At 38.3% G+C, this 18574-nt stretch overlaps 1 protein-coding gene across 1 annotated transcript; it reads right to left on the bottom strand.

Annotated features, from left to right (window-relative positions):
• Positions 1 to 359: 359 nt before the first annotated feature.
• LOC5510110 (RAD50-interacting protein 1) lies at positions 360 to 18070 on the bottom strand. Its single transcript, XM_032379181.2, has 13 exons — positions 17864 to 18070; positions 16740 to 16981; positions 15777 to 15950; positions 14547 to 14681; positions 14142 to 14283; positions 12393 to 12506; positions 11648 to 11873; positions 7310 to 7450; positions 5376 to 5575; positions 3726 to 3898; positions 3155 to 3335; positions 2680 to 2795; positions 360 to 1384 (listed from the first exon to the last, which is right to left on the bottom strand). The coding sequence occupies exons 1-13, from the start codon at positions 18029 to 18031 to the stop codon at positions 1186 to 1188; spliced, it is 2211 nt and encodes a 736-aa protein (XP_032235072.1). The 5' UTR covers positions 18032 to 18070; the 3' UTR covers positions 360 to 1185.
• Between the last annotated feature and the right edge of the window lie 504 nt (positions 18071 to 18574).

The raw sequence follows: 18574 nt of genomic DNA, 5'->3' as shown, positions 1-18574 counted from the left end.
AATAATTTTTCGCACGAGATAGATGGGCGCGTATGTAGTGCCAGATGGACACTCGTATCATTGTAATCATCTGCTATCACTCTTATAACATGATAAGGCGTGCGTTTTATTATTATTGAGTTAAAATGATTGTTACTTTATTAAGAAATATTTGTTATTACTTTTACTGTTGGGAACACATTGATTGCGAGAATAATAGTTGATTATAATTGTCAGAATTGCCCTTTTTTATATCATGATATGACGATGCATTTTGTTGTCAAGAGCATATTAGTCTTTCTTTTACGGGATAAAATATGATCCTTGATGTTTGCCTTATCGACTTGAGTTTGCATAATCGATTACTTCATTTTAATTTCTGTCGCTAAATCTTCCTTGTCTCTTAGAAAAATCAAATTCTTCTTGTTTACCAGATTACTTAAGGCAGTGCCTAAAAGCAGAGCCCCAAACCAGAACTTTGATTATTTTTGTCCAAAAATAATTATGACTGCTTGTGTCGCTATCGATGAAGTCGCACATCACGTTACTATCTGTTCGGTCTGCCTAAACGCCTACCGAAGCTAAATGTTTGGATGTCGTCATCGATAACGTCATACATCACGTGACCATTCTGTCTCACCTTATCGACACTTGCATGACATCTTGCATGTTTGACAGCCTGACGATGTGTATTTCATGACATATCTTTTGTTGGCATTTATTTCTTACATTTTAGCGAGCTATGTTGGGCTTTGAAACGCTAATTTCGCACTTCCTCGTATTCGTTTACCTTTTCGAGTGTTTATGGGTGTTTTATAGCGCGAATAGAGCAAAGAAGTTTACATTTTCGAGTGTTTCTGGGTGTTTTTTAGCACGAATAGATGCGAAGAAGTTGCATAATATCGGAAGTGACGTCACGGACAAACGTGTGTGACCATTGATGAAGGCGTTAGTGGGGCCGATAAGGTCTAGCGACGGCTGGAAATCGAGCCTAGTCATCAATTGGATTTGTGAGAAAACAATGACAAATGCTCCGCGCAAATGAAGTCTAGTAAACTCCACCAGTAAAACAGTTAGACACATCATTTTTACCAATAAATGTCACGTCACTGCTGATAAAATTTATATTTAATTCATAATAAATATCATAATTGATTTCCGCAATAATAATAAAATTCTGATTTTTTTCCCCGACATCCCTAATGGTTACGCCTTCGGCCAATTAATTCTCAGGTTGAGGATGCGTAGTGCATCATGGGACGACAGCTTGTAGACTCCCATTTCGTTCAGGGTTGCCTGTGGTGCGTTCGTGCTCTCGTCATGCGCATGCGCAGCCTGTAAGCTCTCTATTAGGAGGATTGCGGACCCTGGCATTTGATTCAGTAGAATACAACACTCTTTGACTCTGAGTGAAAAAAAAAAAACAGTTTAGTAATGTAGAAGTGAGGACTCCTTTAACAGTTCTTGGAAATTTCTTGGTTTTTAAGGTCTAAATCTGAGGCTAACTTCTCACCAGCCAGATTATCGGATTCATGCCTCCCTCCACCTCCCCCTCTCTACCTCTTCTGATGCACTTCAAAATTTAAAACATCAAGGTCGCGTTGTCTCTGTTTAAAGCCACATTGTCACCAGTTTAATTCCGGTCGGTTACATAACAATCTCCGATGAAACGGAAAACGCGAAAAACTTTTCAACATCGTGAAAGGAGTGTGTCTATTGGAAGTTTCTTTGAGGATGCATAATTGATAATTTAGAGCGGATGGCCTGTTTGATATCGCGGATTCTAATAGATGCTTTTGTGTCTCAACGGTTAAGGTTCCGTCATCCCTCCCGAAGTAAACTGGTGACAATGCGGCTTTTCTAATAAAAGTTTGACAGATGAATATGAATATGGTTGAGCTTATCCCCCAAGTGGTGGTTCTTCCTCTTCCCACTGCATGTCTAGGGTTTTGAAAAGTATAACCCTCACTCCAGTTACTTTACAATGGTAGAACACGAATCTCACTGAAGTGAAAACGGAAGCGCGGTAGACCCAGACTAAATCAGGCTAGCTTTTCGAATGTATTGAGATTTTTTTAAATAGAAATGCTGTTTGTTATTTGTAGAAATTACCAGAAATAATGAGATGTGTGTCTCAAGGACAATAATAATAGTTAAATAGTATTATTTTTTTATAATAGTTTTTATATAAAATTAAAACCATTTGCGTCCCTGTTGTGTTAGTGTATTATATTCAAATATGCAGAATGTTTCTTTGTTCTCTTTTTTTTTTCAGCCCATCGAAGAAACGAAACGAAACATTCTGAAAAAAACGTGCACGTTTGGAACATAAAGGGGATCAAAATATGGACGCAAATGTTGGTAGTAATCCACTATTCCTGAGAAGAAACGAAACGAAAAATTCTGGACAAAACGTGCACGTTTGGAACATAAAGGGGATCAAAATATGGACGCAAATGTTGGTAGTAATCCACTATTCCTGAGAAGAAACGAAACGAAAAATTCTGAACAAAACGTGCACGTTTGGAACATAAAGGGGATCAAAATATGGACGCAAATGTTGATAGTAATCCACTATTCCTGAGAAGAAACGAAACGGAAAATTCTGAACAAAACGTGCACGTTTGGAACATAAAGGGGATCAAAATATGGACGCAAATGTTGGTTGTAATCCACTATTCCTGAGGTTGTAAGACTCACTCCTTATAGTAGTTCTCCGGTTTCTGGGTGTACTCCCCGAACAGAGTGAAAAGATTCTTCATGTCAAACTGAAGCTGAGCTGCGCCTCCCTCGTTATACCTGCACTCTTGAATAACCTTGAAAGAAACATCATCATAATGATTATCTCTGTCAACATCATCATTATCTTCATCACCATCACCATAATTAGTACTATCAGCACTACCGTCATCATCGTCGTCGTCGTCGTCGTCGTCGTCGTCGTCGTCGCCATCATAGCATATTGAGTATACCTCTTGGTAAATAAGCATATTGAATATACCTCTTGGTAAATAAGCATATTGAGTATACCTCTTGGTAAATAAGCATGTTGAGTATACCTCTTGGTAAATAAGCATGTTGAGTATACCTCTTGGTAAATAAGCATGTTGAGTTTATCTCTTGGTAAATAAGCATGTTGAGTATACCTCTTGGTAAATAAGCATGTAGAGTATACCTCTTGGTAAATAAGCATGTTGAGTGCCCGCGCCAAATCCACCCATAGTGCAGAGAAGAGTTTATATGCAAGCAGCTTTTGGAGTGTGTTCAATCGATCCTTGAGGTACACCAAGAAGTCACATGCTCCGGACGACAAGACCATAACAGCTAGCTCCTTGGGCGATGGAAGGCTATGCCATCTAGAATGGAAACCAATGCGTGATCAATCCACTAATTTTCTTCACACCGTTGATGAAAAACATAATGTTTGGTTAATAGGCAAGTGTGTTACCGGCCTTAGCCCGCCAAAAAGAAGGTCTTTTTGGAGGATCATCAAATACTTTCTCAAGCACATATGATACCTTTTACTGTACACCCCCCCCCCCCCCCCCCCAGCAAAGTCTTGGGGAGGGGGTCTGCATGTCTAATTTGTAAGCGAGTTTGTTTGATTGAAAACACGCTTTCCAACCCATATGATTTCGGGATTCAGTCACAATACAATAAATGGTTTTGTATCGCAATCTCACAGCAAAAATATAGTGTTTCAGGGTGTGGAAATAACTATTCCCCAAAGACAATACTAGACTGACCTTTCTTTTCTGTACGCCTTGCATTTTGCTCTGAATCCTTTGACCACATCTTCCACAATCAGCCCACTCATGTATTTCTGCAACTCGCACAGCGATTTTAATGGCTCATCAAAAACGCCACAGTCACCACTATCGTTCTCAGAGCTAAAATATCCATGTAGCTGTAAGAAAAGCTGTAGGGGAAAAAGACATAGAAATATCAGATACCTGATCCTTATAAAGGGCAGATCCAGGGGGAGGGGAAGAGGTTGGTGGCTATCCCAACTATTCTGATGGTACTGATGCCTAGGTGGCTAGTTGGTAAAGCGACGCTCTGTAGTGCCTGTGCCTCACACCACTGGGTTCCGGGTTCGATTCCTGGTTCCGACATGAGTTGAGTTAGTTGGTCTCGCCTTTGTTCCGAGGGTTTTTCTCCGGGTTTTCCTCCTTCCACAAAACTAACAAATTCGATCTTAGTTGTGATCTGTGGTCAGACATGAACTGCTGGTATCAACAGACGCCTATCTGCCCTATCTTCAGACCAAGCCTCCTTTGACCAGACCGCGCCACCTTACCAGAAAGCACTCGACGATAGCGGATACAACTACACGCTACGCTACGAACCCAACACCGTAACCAACCGTAAAACCCGCAAACGCAACAACATCCTATGGTACAACCCGCCCTTCAGCAAGAACACCAGCACCAACATCGGCCACAGATTCCTCACCCTGATAGACAAGCACTTCCCGAAAGACAACCACCTCCGTAAAATCTTCAACAGAAACACCATCAAAATCAGTTACAGCTGCATGAACAACACCAAACAGATCATCGACAACCACAACAAGCGCATCATCACCGCATCGTCGGCTACCGAGATCGCCAGCTCCGCCCCTACCACTACCAACAACAAGACATGCAACTGCCGACAGAAAGACACCTGCCCTCTAGACGGAAACTGCCTACAGACATCTGTTATCTACCAAGCTACCGTAACTCGAAAAGACAACAACACCTCGGAAACATACGTCGGGCTCACTGAAAACAGCTTCAAGACCAGGTACAGAAACCACACCGCATCATTCCGACACGCCAAACACAGAAACTCCACCGAACTCAGCAAACACGTCTGGACTCTCAAGGACAGCATGATTGAGTACTTTATTTCATGGCGCATTCTTTCTTCCCACTCCGCCTACAACAGTACCACTAAGCGTTGCAACCTCTGCCTCAAGGAAAAGCTGACGATCATCTGCCAACCCAAACTATCAACTCTAAATAAACGCAATGAACTCGTGTCCTCGTGCCGCCACAGAAACAAAGCCCTGCTACGAAACAATTAGAACTGTTAATCCCGTCACCGTTAAATTTTCGCGCTATCAATTTTTCACACGTTCCGCACTGTTAGTTTTCGCCCCGCATATTTAATGTAACTCGCTATTGTTCCTCTTACCGCCTTAGCTAAAACTATCAGTCTATTATTATGTAAATTTCAATGTTAATAGTATATATACGATGGTAGGAATATTCTCATTAAATCCCCTGATGAGTGGGCAACCACGAAACAGGCCTGTAGGGAAACCTATGTAGTTTGTATTTTTCTTAAACCAACACTATATATTGTATATGTAACTTTGTATTCATTTTATGTGTTTATCAATAGCATACCGTCTGATCGTTCCAGTCTTCAAGTAAAAACCCTATGTAGCTTGTTGCATTCAGTACAGAAATGAAGCAAGCATCCACAGGGTTGCTGGCACTTTCTTCTGCTGTTAGCGAGAGCAGGGTGATGAAATCCTTCAGAAGGTCCAGCTGAACGGCAAGAAACCGGCTCTGCTCATCTAGGCCTGGGAGGTGCCTATAGCGATCTGCAAGTGAAGGACCGGGAAGTATCTTAGAGATTACTGATGTAAATCACCACCAGAGTGGGTACTGAGGTAAATTACCACCCAAGTCAAAACTGAGGTAAATTACCACCCAAGTCAAAACTGAGGTAAATTACCACCCAAGTGAGTTCTGAGGTAAATTACCACCCAAATGAGTTCTGAAGTAAATTACTACCCGAGTAAGTACTGAGGTAAATTACTACCCAAGTGAGTACTGAGGTAAATTACCACCCAAGTGAGTACTGAGGTAAATTACCACCCAAGTGAGTACTGAGGTCAATTACGACCCAAGAGAATACTGAGGTAAATTACCATCCTAGTGAGTACTGAGGTAAATTACCACCCAAGTGAGTACTGAGGTAAATTACTACCCGAGTGAGTACTGAGGTAAATTACCACCCAAGTGAGTTCTGAGGTAAATTACTACCCGAGTAAGTACTGAGGTAAATTACTACCCAAGTGAGTACTGAGGTAAATTACCACCCAAGTGAGTACTGAGGTAAATTACCACCCAAGTGAGTACTGAGGTAAATTACCACCCAAGTGAGTACTGAGGTAAATTACCACCCAAGTGAGTACTGAGGTAAATTACCACCCAAGTGAGTACAGAGGTAAATTACCACCCAAGTGAGTACTGAGGTAAATTACCACCCAAGTGAGTACTGAGGTCAATTACCATCCGAGTAAGTACTGAGGTAAATTACTAACCAAGTGAGTACTGAGGTAAATTACCACCCAAGTGAGTACTGAGGTAAATTACCACCCAAGTGAGTACTGAGGTAAATTACTACCTGAGTAAGTACTGAGGTAAATTACTACCCAAGTGAGTACTGAGGTAAATTACCACCCAAGTGAGTACTGAGGTAAATTACCACCCAAGTGAGTACTGAGGTAAATTACCACCCAAGTGAGTACTGAGGTCAATTACGACCCAAGAGAATACTGAGGTAAATAACTATCCTAGTGAGTACTGAGGTAAATTACCACCCAAGTGAGTACTCGAGGTAAATTACCACCCAAGTGAGTTCTGAGGTAAATTACTACCCAAGTGAGTACTGAGGTAAATTACCACCCAAGTGAGTACTGAGGTAAATTACCACCCAAGTGAGTACTGAGGTAAATTACCACCCAAGTGAGTACAGAGGTAAATTACCACCCAAGTAAGTACTCGAGGTAAATAACCACCCAAGTGAGTACTGAGGTAAATTACGACCCAAGAGAATACTGAGGTAAATTACCATCCTAGTGAGTACTGAGGTAAATTACCACCCAAGTGAGTACTGAGGTAAATTACCACTCAAGGGAATACTGAGGTAAATTACCACCCAAGTGAGTACTGAGGTAAATTACCACCCAAGTGAGTACTGAGGTAGTGTAAATTACCACCCAAGTGAGTACTGAGGTAAATTACCACCCAAGTGAGCACTGACGTAAATAACCACCCAAGTAAGTACTGAGGTAGTGTAAATTACCACCCAAGTGAGTACTGAGGTAAATTACCACCCAAGTGAGTACTGAGGTAAATTTTCACCCAAGTGAGTACTGAGGTAAATTACCATAGTGAGTACTGAGGTTAATTACCATGAGTTAAAATGATTTTAAAATGACAAGAATAAGTAACAGCATGCAAATACGTGCTGCAAGTAAGAAATGGTCACCCTTGCCGGCTAACCTGTTATGATCCAAGGTGAGAATAGTCATTTTAAGCCTTTTTACCTGTCATGACAGTGAGAATGGTGATAAAGCCTTCTGCACACTCAGGGGCACGCATCTCATCAGCTCCGCACTCAACGTCTTCATACTTTGGCCTCCATGCATTTTCAGAAGCTAGCAATGACTCCATGTTCTCTATTGCATCTAGAATGATGTTATAGATGACTTATCATTAAGGCAACAGAGCAGTACTATCATCATTGCAATCATCATCACCATCATCATCATCAAGTCTATTATCATACTGTATAATAGTCATCAACATCATCTTCATCAGCATCAAAATAATCATTAAAGAAGCCATCATCATCACCATCACCATCACCATCATCACTATGCTATGTTGATAAATCAATCATGAGAATTTTTTTTCTTTTTTAATGGCAGAAACCGATCAGATAGTGTTGGTAGGTGTGTGTATAGGCGTTATGTGCCATTACTTTTGAAATTTGGTGGTGCCCCCCCCCCTGACAATAGCCGAAAAACCTCCATGATGGTCGATTTATCAACAAGCCATAACTCCCCCTGGAAACCGGGGGGATCTCAAATTTTGACAAAAGGTAGCTCTGGCCTTACAGCTATGGTACCAAGTTTCATTGAATTTGAACACTCTCATATGAGAATATTGATGATGTTGTATAAGACCCTATGGGAAGTGTATACCTCAACTAGACTTGACTTTTTTGTAAAAAAGCAAATTTTCGAAAAAAGCAACCAAGTTTGGAGGGTGGTTATAACTTGCAAAGATCTCTGTGTGCTGTGAAGCACAATTGTTGCGGTGCGCAGCGCAGGAGATAGCAGAACAAGAAAAACTTGTTCTATACGGACGATTTTATCCTTAAGAATAAAGAATGAAACACACTACAAGATACTGTTCAAATTAGATCAGTATCGTCTTTAGTTTTTCAGATGATTTTCGTGAATTACATGCTAATGTTTATAAATCGGCTTTTACCAATAAACTTAGTTAAGTTACAAGGTGTGTATCAGTGCTTAAAAGGTAATTCCCCAACCTGACACCTAACCTCAATTTAAAACATTTTGGGTCTCAACAACTAACACATTATTAGCCGAAAATTGTGACTATCCAATATCCGTTTTACAACACCATCACTACGTGACCGAATTCTTTGACAACTATAACTGCAGTAAAAAGATATGTGACTAGTGACGGCCTGTTAAGAGCCTAAAGGTCTTGGGACAGGACGGTACATAACACATCCATACATGCATACATACATAGAATCGTGTCATTAAAAGTACCTTAGTACTCTTATCTGGTGATTTTAAAATCATCACTATCTTGTTACCACGGGCGAGGCCGGAGGTGTTTGTCCCGCGCTACATACTTTTTACAATTCATGAAACACCGTGTTCCTTTCTGTTTGTTGTTTGTTTGTTTATTATTATTTTACTCAGAACAAGAGTAACAGAAATAATAGTAATAAGGAATTAACATTTATAACAAATAAAGTTTTCTACTGCGGAAAATACACAAGAGAAACTATGGGACTTCTGCTTACACGTTATAGGAAAAGCCAATCTATATACATGGCCTAAACTCGGTCCACCGGAGTTGTAGCCCTATGTTTAACTCTAACTCGCCTTGGCTACGTTTTCAGGTCATTCATTGTAAAGCAATGAATGAGTAGGTTTGTGCATTTTCTAAGTCAATGAAGCAGAGTACTATACTAAAGACAGGATTCACTTTGCAAAGAAAAGTAGATGAAGTTACCCGCTTTCGTCTCCAACTGAGGCGCGTGCAGGAAGCACCTTTAGTTTCAACCTCTATCCATCTGCACTAACTACGTAAGTAAAAATAGGCTGTTTAATATTCAATTTAACCAACACACAGAGAAAGTTATTTTGTTTTCTATTTCAACTTTTATTTTATTTTTATATAATTATATATAATGTATCTTTCTCGGGATGCAACCAAGTGATGATTGCTCAAATTTGTTGGAAAGTTGCCGTGCAGCGATAGAAGAAGTACCTATGATAGTTCGTGCTAAGATCCCGAAGGAATTGACGGAGAGAAGAGAGCCTCGCATGAATGTTAAAGTATAATTCAGCATCTAGATATATAATCTGTAAGGATAATAAGTTTCTAAAAATGGGGAACACCTTTACTAGTCATAATGCGGGAAAGTTATTCGTTACCAACCATGACCTGCACTCTAACAGCGATTATCTGCTCTCGTTTAAGGTGTGTAATTTCAAATATGTAGGCTCTACTACAACTAAGTTTCAGATACGCTTTGATAACCAAAAAAGCAGAATAGTTAACCACAAGAATGGATAAATGGTTGAGGCCGATGACCTACACTTAAACTCGAATTGACTTCGGTGTCATTGGGGAACTGGCAGACTTGACACATAACCCCTGTGTGCGCGCCTGATTAATCAATCTATATTTGTCCCGAGTGTGGCAGCTTTATATGAAACAGAGTTTCGTTGCGGCTTTTAAAATGTATCCGTGCTAGGGGCTCAAAGAATCGTAGAAAAAATTTCGGGAAAGATCTTTCTTTCAGATAAATGTCTTTATTGTGTACTGAGGCGTTGGATTAATTTCGCCTTCTATGTATTTGGGTGAGTAGTCGAGAATAATGTTTTGACCAACATTGCAGCTCTTTATGTGCCTTATGTGCCCGCGTTAAAAATCACAGATATTTTTTTCTTAAATTTAATAGAAAGCTATGGTCAACGAATTCCCGGAAGATCTTTATTTAAACTTTTAATACCCTGCTACAACCTATGACACAATCGACCTTCCCTGCTTTAGAAAATGCAACGAGGTGTTGACGTTGACTGGTGTAGCGCTGGGTAACAGACGTGATACTGTAAAGAACGTTAAAAAGATATATACGGACAGACGCGTTTCGAGGCTCTTGCCTCTTTATCGTTGTCTAGTGCCAAATGTGTCTGTCATATCTACCTTTCTAGCCCTCTTTACATTTCCCCGGTATATATTTATAGTTACTGACGACCCTTTTGAACCAGAGTTTCTTCAAAATCAAAATACTACGGCCTCTCGAATACAACAAAACCTTTGAGTGACAATAGAGTAAGTTGTTGTTCACACAGCTAGGAATGGGAATATTTAACTTTTAAGTATTTAAAAATACTATAGACTATGAAGTCAGGTATCGAAGTCGAGTTTTGATAGTACTTTTAATGACAGAGCAGTTAAATTATATTTTGTACAAACAAGAATGCTTCAAACAAACAGTCCGTTTTTGTTGCAGGCTTTTATTGGCTCGTATGCTTTGTGTAACCAAAATTGTTTAATCGAATGTTTATCCATTTGGTCCAAAGGCTTGTGGTCAGCATATAAATGCTTATTGTATCAATTTCTTATTTCAGGAAGATTTATTATTGTTACCACATAAAGGTTTCACTACTTTTCTTTTTTAACAATCAAGTCGATTTGTCAACAATTCAGTTATCAACAGTCGAAGTCGAATTAGCAACAGTCGAAGTCGAATTATCAACATCGAGGTCGAACTATCAACATTAGCATAGTCATCTTCATAATCACCATCACCATCACAATCACCATCACCACCATCATCACCATCTACATCATGACCATCATCATCATCAGCATTACAATCATCATTAACAAACTAATAACAATCATCAGCAACACAATAAATTATCATCATAGTCATGACCATAAAACCTCTATCATAATAAACACAATCAACAATACTATAGTTATCATCACCATCGTCACTAGTGTCACCATCATAATCACAAACAGCACGATCATCATAATCAATAACAACTTATAATCATGAACCATCTCCTGAATCCCATATAAATAAAAACTGTATCATTTACTTATATTGTTGTTATTGTGCATGAAAAAAAAAATTATGTATCATTAGCATCAACGTCACAATCAAAATCATCAACATTATTAAAGCGATCACCATCAATAAAACTACATTATTTTTCATTATTATCATCATCATCATAATCACAATAACAATCATCAACAATACTACACCCATCACCATCATCATCATGACTCAGGCGCTACACAGGGGGGTGCAAAGGGTCTGTGCACCCCCCCCCTAGTGGCCAAAAGGTGGATTATTTCTTATTCAGGAAAATACTATGCTTTTTCGATATGATACCCATGACTGCGCACCCCCCCCCCCCCTCTGCCAATCCTAGGAACCCACCTGTGACTTATCTCTGAATTCTATATAATAAAAACTCCATCATTAACATATACATGTATTGCGGTGATTGTGCATATAAAGAATTATTTTTAAGGGGAAAATTATGTCATGCTACCATCATGACCTTCAACATGATCATCAACATGCTTACATTTTCTCTCCAGTTCCACCCACTTGCCCAAGCACTGCTTTCTTGTGAGGACCTTCAAGCAGCTGTGGTCAGTCAGTGGATAGTTGTACAGCTCATGGAGCTCTTTATGAAACAGCAGGGTCTCATCCACAAAGTGTGAGAATACAGCTTCATCAGCCAATAACTCAGGCAGGCTGTGAATCATCTTTTCTGTGGTGACAGCTAATAGACCACGGATAAACTCCAACTAAACAAAAACAAATTATATGTAACTAAGGCAGGCTGTGAATAATCTTTTCTGTGGTGATAGCTACTAAACCATGGATAAACTACAACTAAACAAAAAAATATAAATGTAACTCAGGCAGGCTGTGAATCATCTTTTCTGTGGTGGCAGCTACTAAACCATGGATAAACTACAACAAAACAAAAAAATATATATGTAACTCAGGCAGGCTGTGAATCTTTTTTTTCTGTGGTGACAGCTACAAAACCACAGACGAAAATCAACTAAACAAGAAAAAAGCTTTATGTCTTAGAAGTGAATGCCAAGAACTGAGAAACAATAATGACATATCCTGGATCCAGACCTGAAGTCAAGGGGGATCAGACAAACCAAACCACTCAACTCCCCTTCCCTCCATTCATTCAGGTGCCAGACCACCTCACCATCAATAAAGCTGAGCTCTGCTTTGTCAAGAACTGGTTGTACTGCATTGTACATTGTCCCTTCCCCCCCATATATTCAGATGGCAGAAAGTCTCACCTTAGCGTCAATAAAGCTGAGCTCTGCTTTATCAAGTACTGGTTGTACAGTATGCTGAAGAAAGTCCCCATGACTTTTTATCCAGTTAAGAATCTGTGTAAAGTACCATTCAGGCTGCAAGGCACAGAGAGTGGTGAGATGTGACTACCTTATCTGTAGCATGTACACTCCTGTTTTCACTACTTGCCACCTCACCCAGAACTAAGTCGCAATCCTAAATCACTTTTTCAAACAGCTGCAGTGGAGAAAAAGGGAATTTCAAATGTCAATCCAAACGCCCTTGCAGGGCGTTACAAAATAGTTGTCTGCCATATGCTGCTGGCCTTGCCACAGGGAGCTTTCCTACAGTTTAAATTGGGTCTGAATGGTTTCATGACCTTTGCAATGCTATTGTTAAGAATTTCAGTAACTAGGCATGGGATGTCACAGGAGCCGTTTTTGAGTCACAACAGTCACTAAGTTAGTTTTCATTAAATACACTGAGGGGGGGGGGGGGGGGAGGAAAGATATTGAGGGGGGGCAAAAATTTTTAAAAACCAAAAGGTGGAGCTCCGAGAAAAAGGTACTCTAAGCAGGGCTTTTGGAATTACGCGGAAAAAACTCAAAATTACGCGGGATTCTTTGCTCAATTACGCGGAAAATCAATCATTACGCGCTAAATTACGTGGGATTTTGCAATACATGTTTCTTTGAAAATCTAAATTTTGCAGGTTTCTTTAAATTATTATTATTATTATTACACGGAATATCAACTGTTACGCCCAAACTACATTTTGTTAGCACGAAATAACTTGAAAAGGTTAATTCTTTTGCGTGAAAATATCTTAGGCGAGTTTTCATTGGCTCCTAGCCACCAGCCAATTAAAAAAGGTATTTTATTATTAGTCCAAGGCCTTCACGGTTTAGCAAAGAATGCATATAGTCAATTTATTTGTTTTCGGAATTGAGTTCAAAATACCGCACTCTTACGAAAAATATCTCTCTTTTTTACGAGAAAAAGAGGTAAGAACCCTAAAAGAACACATCAGCTGTGCACTTAAATGTTTTGTCTTTCAAAATTTAGCCAAATTACGCGGAAATTTGTGGATTACGCGGATTACGCAGAAAAAGCCAAATTACGTGCTTCCGCACAAGCGCGTAATTCCAGAAGCCCTGTCTAAGAGAAAAAGAAAGAAAATTTTGGGGTTTATAAGGGGGGGGGCACCTTAAAAATGTTTACAATGAAAGGGGGGCTCTGAAATTTTAAGGTGTCTTGAGAAAAAATATAACCCTCCCCCCTTCAGTGTAATTAATGAACACTCCCTAACCAATGAGAGAGTGCCAAGACCAGACAAAAGATAATTCCCCATAACCATTTTAAATATTTAAATCAAAAGGCTTGCCAAGTCGTGAAAATAATTTAAAAGCTTACTTTTTTTCTTGGATTCTGAGGATTCATGAGGAATGTTATATATTCCTTTCCCTTTTTAGCCTTTTGTGACATATTAATACACATGCTTGATTTTCATTATCATCATTAATTACCATATAAAAACCTTTGTTATAATTGGTAGAACAAGTTATTATATTAGAAGAATTTACCTACTACTGCAACCAAGTCAAAATTAGACAATTAGAATGAAAATATCACAGTTGTTATTGAAAAAAATTAAGGTTTTTTATGTTTTTATGTGCCTTAAACTGCCAAGGCGTGACAAGATGATAACAGAAGCCATAATGTGGGTGTAAAATTTCATCTTTACATTTTACCTTTTCCAAGTTATTGGTCTGCTTTTTGCCATAAAAATGGAACTTGAATCGTTTCCTGAGAGGTTTAAGAAGCCAGTCTAAGGGTAAAGGGAGTTCTCTTTCCTTCTCTGTACTCTCAGAGCCTTCATTTGAGGGGGTTTTACTAACAAAATGTCAAGGAAACAAACATTGAATCAGACATTGAAGAGATCAAGATTGAACAATTTTGAATAATTATTTCAAAAGGCTACAAACAGGTGTCACACTGCCAGGATCTGCTGTGTGTGGCATCAATATCACATGAAAAGGTCTAATATTCAACAATTCATAAACAAGAAATGGCTACTTTTGGGTGATTACACCTGTCACATAAAGTATCCATGAAAAAATAATCTAATTATCAAAAATCACTTATGATAAGGATACAAGTTTTGTAATTTTAGAAGAAGTAGAAAGATGCGCTCAAGTCTTGTGAAGGTGTCAGATTTAGTCGACAAGGGCGGGGCAGTAGACTGAGAGGTGAACGGCCACTTGAGCATCTTAGTGATCTCATCAAATTCACTGTTAAAATAAGAATAAAAACAAATTGTTGTGATAACATGATCGCCCCCAAACCATCATTAAATGCTGGTGTCATCTGTAGGTTTGTCACTATTATCACCAATGGCACCTGTTGTGGTTTGAAATGCTTCTTGGTTTGAAATTGTTAAAACCAGTTCGAAAAAAATTCAAACCATGCCACATTTGTTGTGGTTTGAAATGCTTCTTGGTTTGAATTTTTTTCAAACTGGTTTTAACAATTTCAAACCAAGAAGCATTTCAAACCACAACACACCCACACCAATTCATCATAATATTATCATCACCATTTTTATGTACTGTATTATCATCATCTTTATTATAATCACCTTTGACACCAATTCAATATAATCACTGTCCATACATCCTCATTAACAGGAAACTTGCACTAACTGATTAGGTGACTTTTTGAGTGGCAAATGTAAGCAAAAATAAACACAGAAATAACTGCTTCTCTCAAGCCAGAAAACAAGGAAATAACAAATGGGAATAAGCCCTTTCTGGCTAAGAAAAATTCTGGCTTTTTCATATAAGCACTGAATTAGTGGCTTTTAGTTGTTGTTATTTTTCCACTAAAAACCTAAAACGTGGTTGAATGTAGTACACTGTATATAGCAGGTGCAGAAAAACAACTTAAATAACACACAATGTGTAGCCATCCTTGTCAAACATGAACAATTGCTTTTTGATACAAAAAGTTGTATGATGAACAAATATAATTCAACATGTACATACCTGTCATGTAGAGAGAGAAGACACAATTTCTTAAAATGGCTATGGGTTCCTTGTATTATGGTTTGATTTTCAAAACACAAATAATGTGAGGCCGTAGTGCGCATAACCAGATTTTGGCTTTTTAAGATAATTTTTCCTTGGTCATCATTGCCCTGTGTATCAGTTCACGGAGGAAAAGTTCAAATTTCAATGACACTTTACAAAAAGTTGCATCAATTTAAAGTCACACTTGATATTTTGTTTGCTATAAGTTACTAAGTACTCAGAGAAATTCTGCCTTTTTCGATGTAAAATGGTCTTATTTGAACAGTCACGTCATGTTTTTCTGTCATGTCCATGTACCTTGATAAATTTTCTACCAGCACTTGATACCAATGCTTCTGCGTATTTCTTGCAAATGTCTTGAGATTTAGGCATGAAGAGCTGTCTAATAACTGTGAAATGGTGTCGAGTGAGGTAAACTCTTCCACTGCAGACCCTAGGAGGCCTCCATCAAGGTGCTTTTGAATGTTAGTACTAAGGAAGAAAATAATTACAAAATATTTTCAAATCCTTAGAATGAAACTCACTAGGGGAAAGGAAAAAGATAGGACCTTTCAATTTTTTTTAAAGAAAACAATCTTTACCTCAATTGAAAGGATTTAAGTCTTGAAATATGTATGAGATTTTAGCACAGTGGAATAGCACCCCCACATAACAATATAACAGAAATGCAGGTGAGAGAGACGATATGAAGCCACTTCCCTTCCTATGATGATGATGATTATAATAATGGTGTCAATGATGGTGATGATACTGTCAGTGGATGATGATGACTGAGATAATGATGATATGAGGGTAATGAGAATTGATATAGTGATGATTATGATGGTGATGATGATGATGGTGATGATGGTGATAATGATGGTGATGATGGTGATAATGATGGTGATGATGATTATGATGATGGTGATGATGATGGTGATGATGGCGATAATGATTGTGATGATGGTGATAATGATTTTGATGGTGGTGGTGATGATTATGATAATTATGATGATGATGATAATGATGGTGATGATGATGATGATGATGATGGTGATGGTGATGATGATGGTGATGATGGTGATAATGATGGTGATGTTGGTGGTGATGATGATGATGATTATGATGATGGTGATAATGATGGTGATGATGATGATGATGATGATGATGGTGGTGATGATGATGATGATGATGATGATGATGATGATGATTATGATGATGGTGATGATGATGATGATGATAATGATGATGATGATGATGATGACAATGATTATTGCTTACCTTATCTCCTGCAGCCTCTCAATCCAGCTAATGTATGATTGGAATCTCTGGATATCTGACACTTGATCAACCAGTTGTGAAAGATGTATTGCCAGATCCTTGATTTTTTTGCTGTGAGTCTCTGAAGATGTCACCATGTCATCTTTCTGCCCCAAGAGAGCATTCAATGTCTTCATAGCCATCTCACCATTTTGTAGAGTTTCTTGAATTTGTTTTGGTGTGTTGTGTTCAGCATTATTCAGCTAGAAGAGAAAACATTCTGTTAAAAAGCCCTACTTAAGCAAATACAGTTTAAGCCTTATATATTCTATGAATCGAACTTTTTACAACCAAAACTGGAACTTAATTTGCTAGATACTATTTTCATGTTATTTCTACTTAAAGCTGTATTGTCACCAGTTTACTTCCGGTCGATTACGTAACAATCTCCGATGATTTTTAACGGAAAAAGCGAATAATATTTCAAAATATTGAAAGCAGTGTGTCTATTGCAAGTTTCTTCAAGGATGTGATCGATAATTTAGAGAGGATGGCCTGTTAAATATCTCGGATTCTAATGGATTCTTTTGTCTTTTAACGGTCGTCGGACCTCTGGAAGTTAACTGGTGACAATGCGGCTTTAAATATCTCACTTTCAACTCAAACTATTTTTGCTCAAACTATCTTTTGAGTTTCAATTTTATTTTACACTATTAAGATAGTTACTGTGATACATTACTTATACTTAATTATATAAGAAATGGCAAATAAATAGGGATTCACAAATTTAAGAAAAAAGGGAAATTTGCTGCCTCTATCAGTATTGGTATCGAGGCTATTTACTTTGATTATTATTATTTCGAAGGAAGAAGTATACTATGGTATTTAATAACTATTAACTATATTACACTGTATGGCGCATTGAGCGCACGCAAAGCCTTGCAGAATTCAAGTTAAAATGTAAACATTTATAACTTAAATTTTATTTCAAAGATTTTTGACATAAAAATATAGAAGACATATAGTAAGATATGTAATTAAACCTAAGTGGTGTTTTTAACTTTTGCGACGAGTGTAGCTGAGAAGAATAAAGTAAAAAAGGAAGAAAAAAAGGATGTTTTGAATCATAATAAATCCACACTTACCCTTTTTTCTATAGCTTTTCTCTTGAGCTCAGATTCCTCAAGCAATTTCGCCACTTTTCCAAGGTCTGATACATCACTACCTAGCGTGTTATCCAAGAAGGCAGTTACTCTTAGGGAAGTTTTTTCATCATCATTCAAATCTATAATATTTTCACCCGCAGCCGCCATCTTGGATTTCGGAGTGAGAGAGGACTGGTAACTAGAGTTGCTAACTAGCGACTGTCAAGGGGAGGGGTAAGGACTCCAATAAAAAAAAACAAAAAAAAAAAACAAGAGACCATGATGGGATTCGTTCTCTTATATCATGGTCTCTTGAAAAAACTCATTACAGTGATTTTAAAGGTGTTTGTTACTTAATTGCAATAGAGAAGGGGATTCGTGAATTTTGACATTCCCAACATTGTTGAACCTTCGATATTTATTACTCATCTCAAAAGATGTATATGCGTGTCTGTGAGTGTGTTGGGGGACTCTGAGCATCGTGGAACAAAACTTGACAAGATTTAACAGAGTGTGACTAGCTGGCTTTTCAGTGGGTTAATTCGGAAATTCCTGTTTTCGGATTTCTGTGGCGAGCCTTTTTGCTCGTTACAGGAATCCCGAAAACGAACATTTAGGTGTAACCGGCTAGCAGGTTACACCTACGTAAAAAATCTTCCATCATTTCGTCAATTCAATTTCGTTTTTGTTCTATTATTCATGAAATACGAC

This window comes from Nematostella vectensis, chromosome 12, assembly GCF_932526225.1.
Source record: "Nematostella vectensis chromosome 12, jaNemVect1.1, whole genome shotgun sequence".
NCBI lineage: Eukaryota > Metazoa > Cnidaria > Anthozoa > Actiniaria > Edwardsiidae > Nematostella > Nematostella vectensis.
This window is presented reverse-complemented; position numbering and strand designations above follow the sequence as displayed.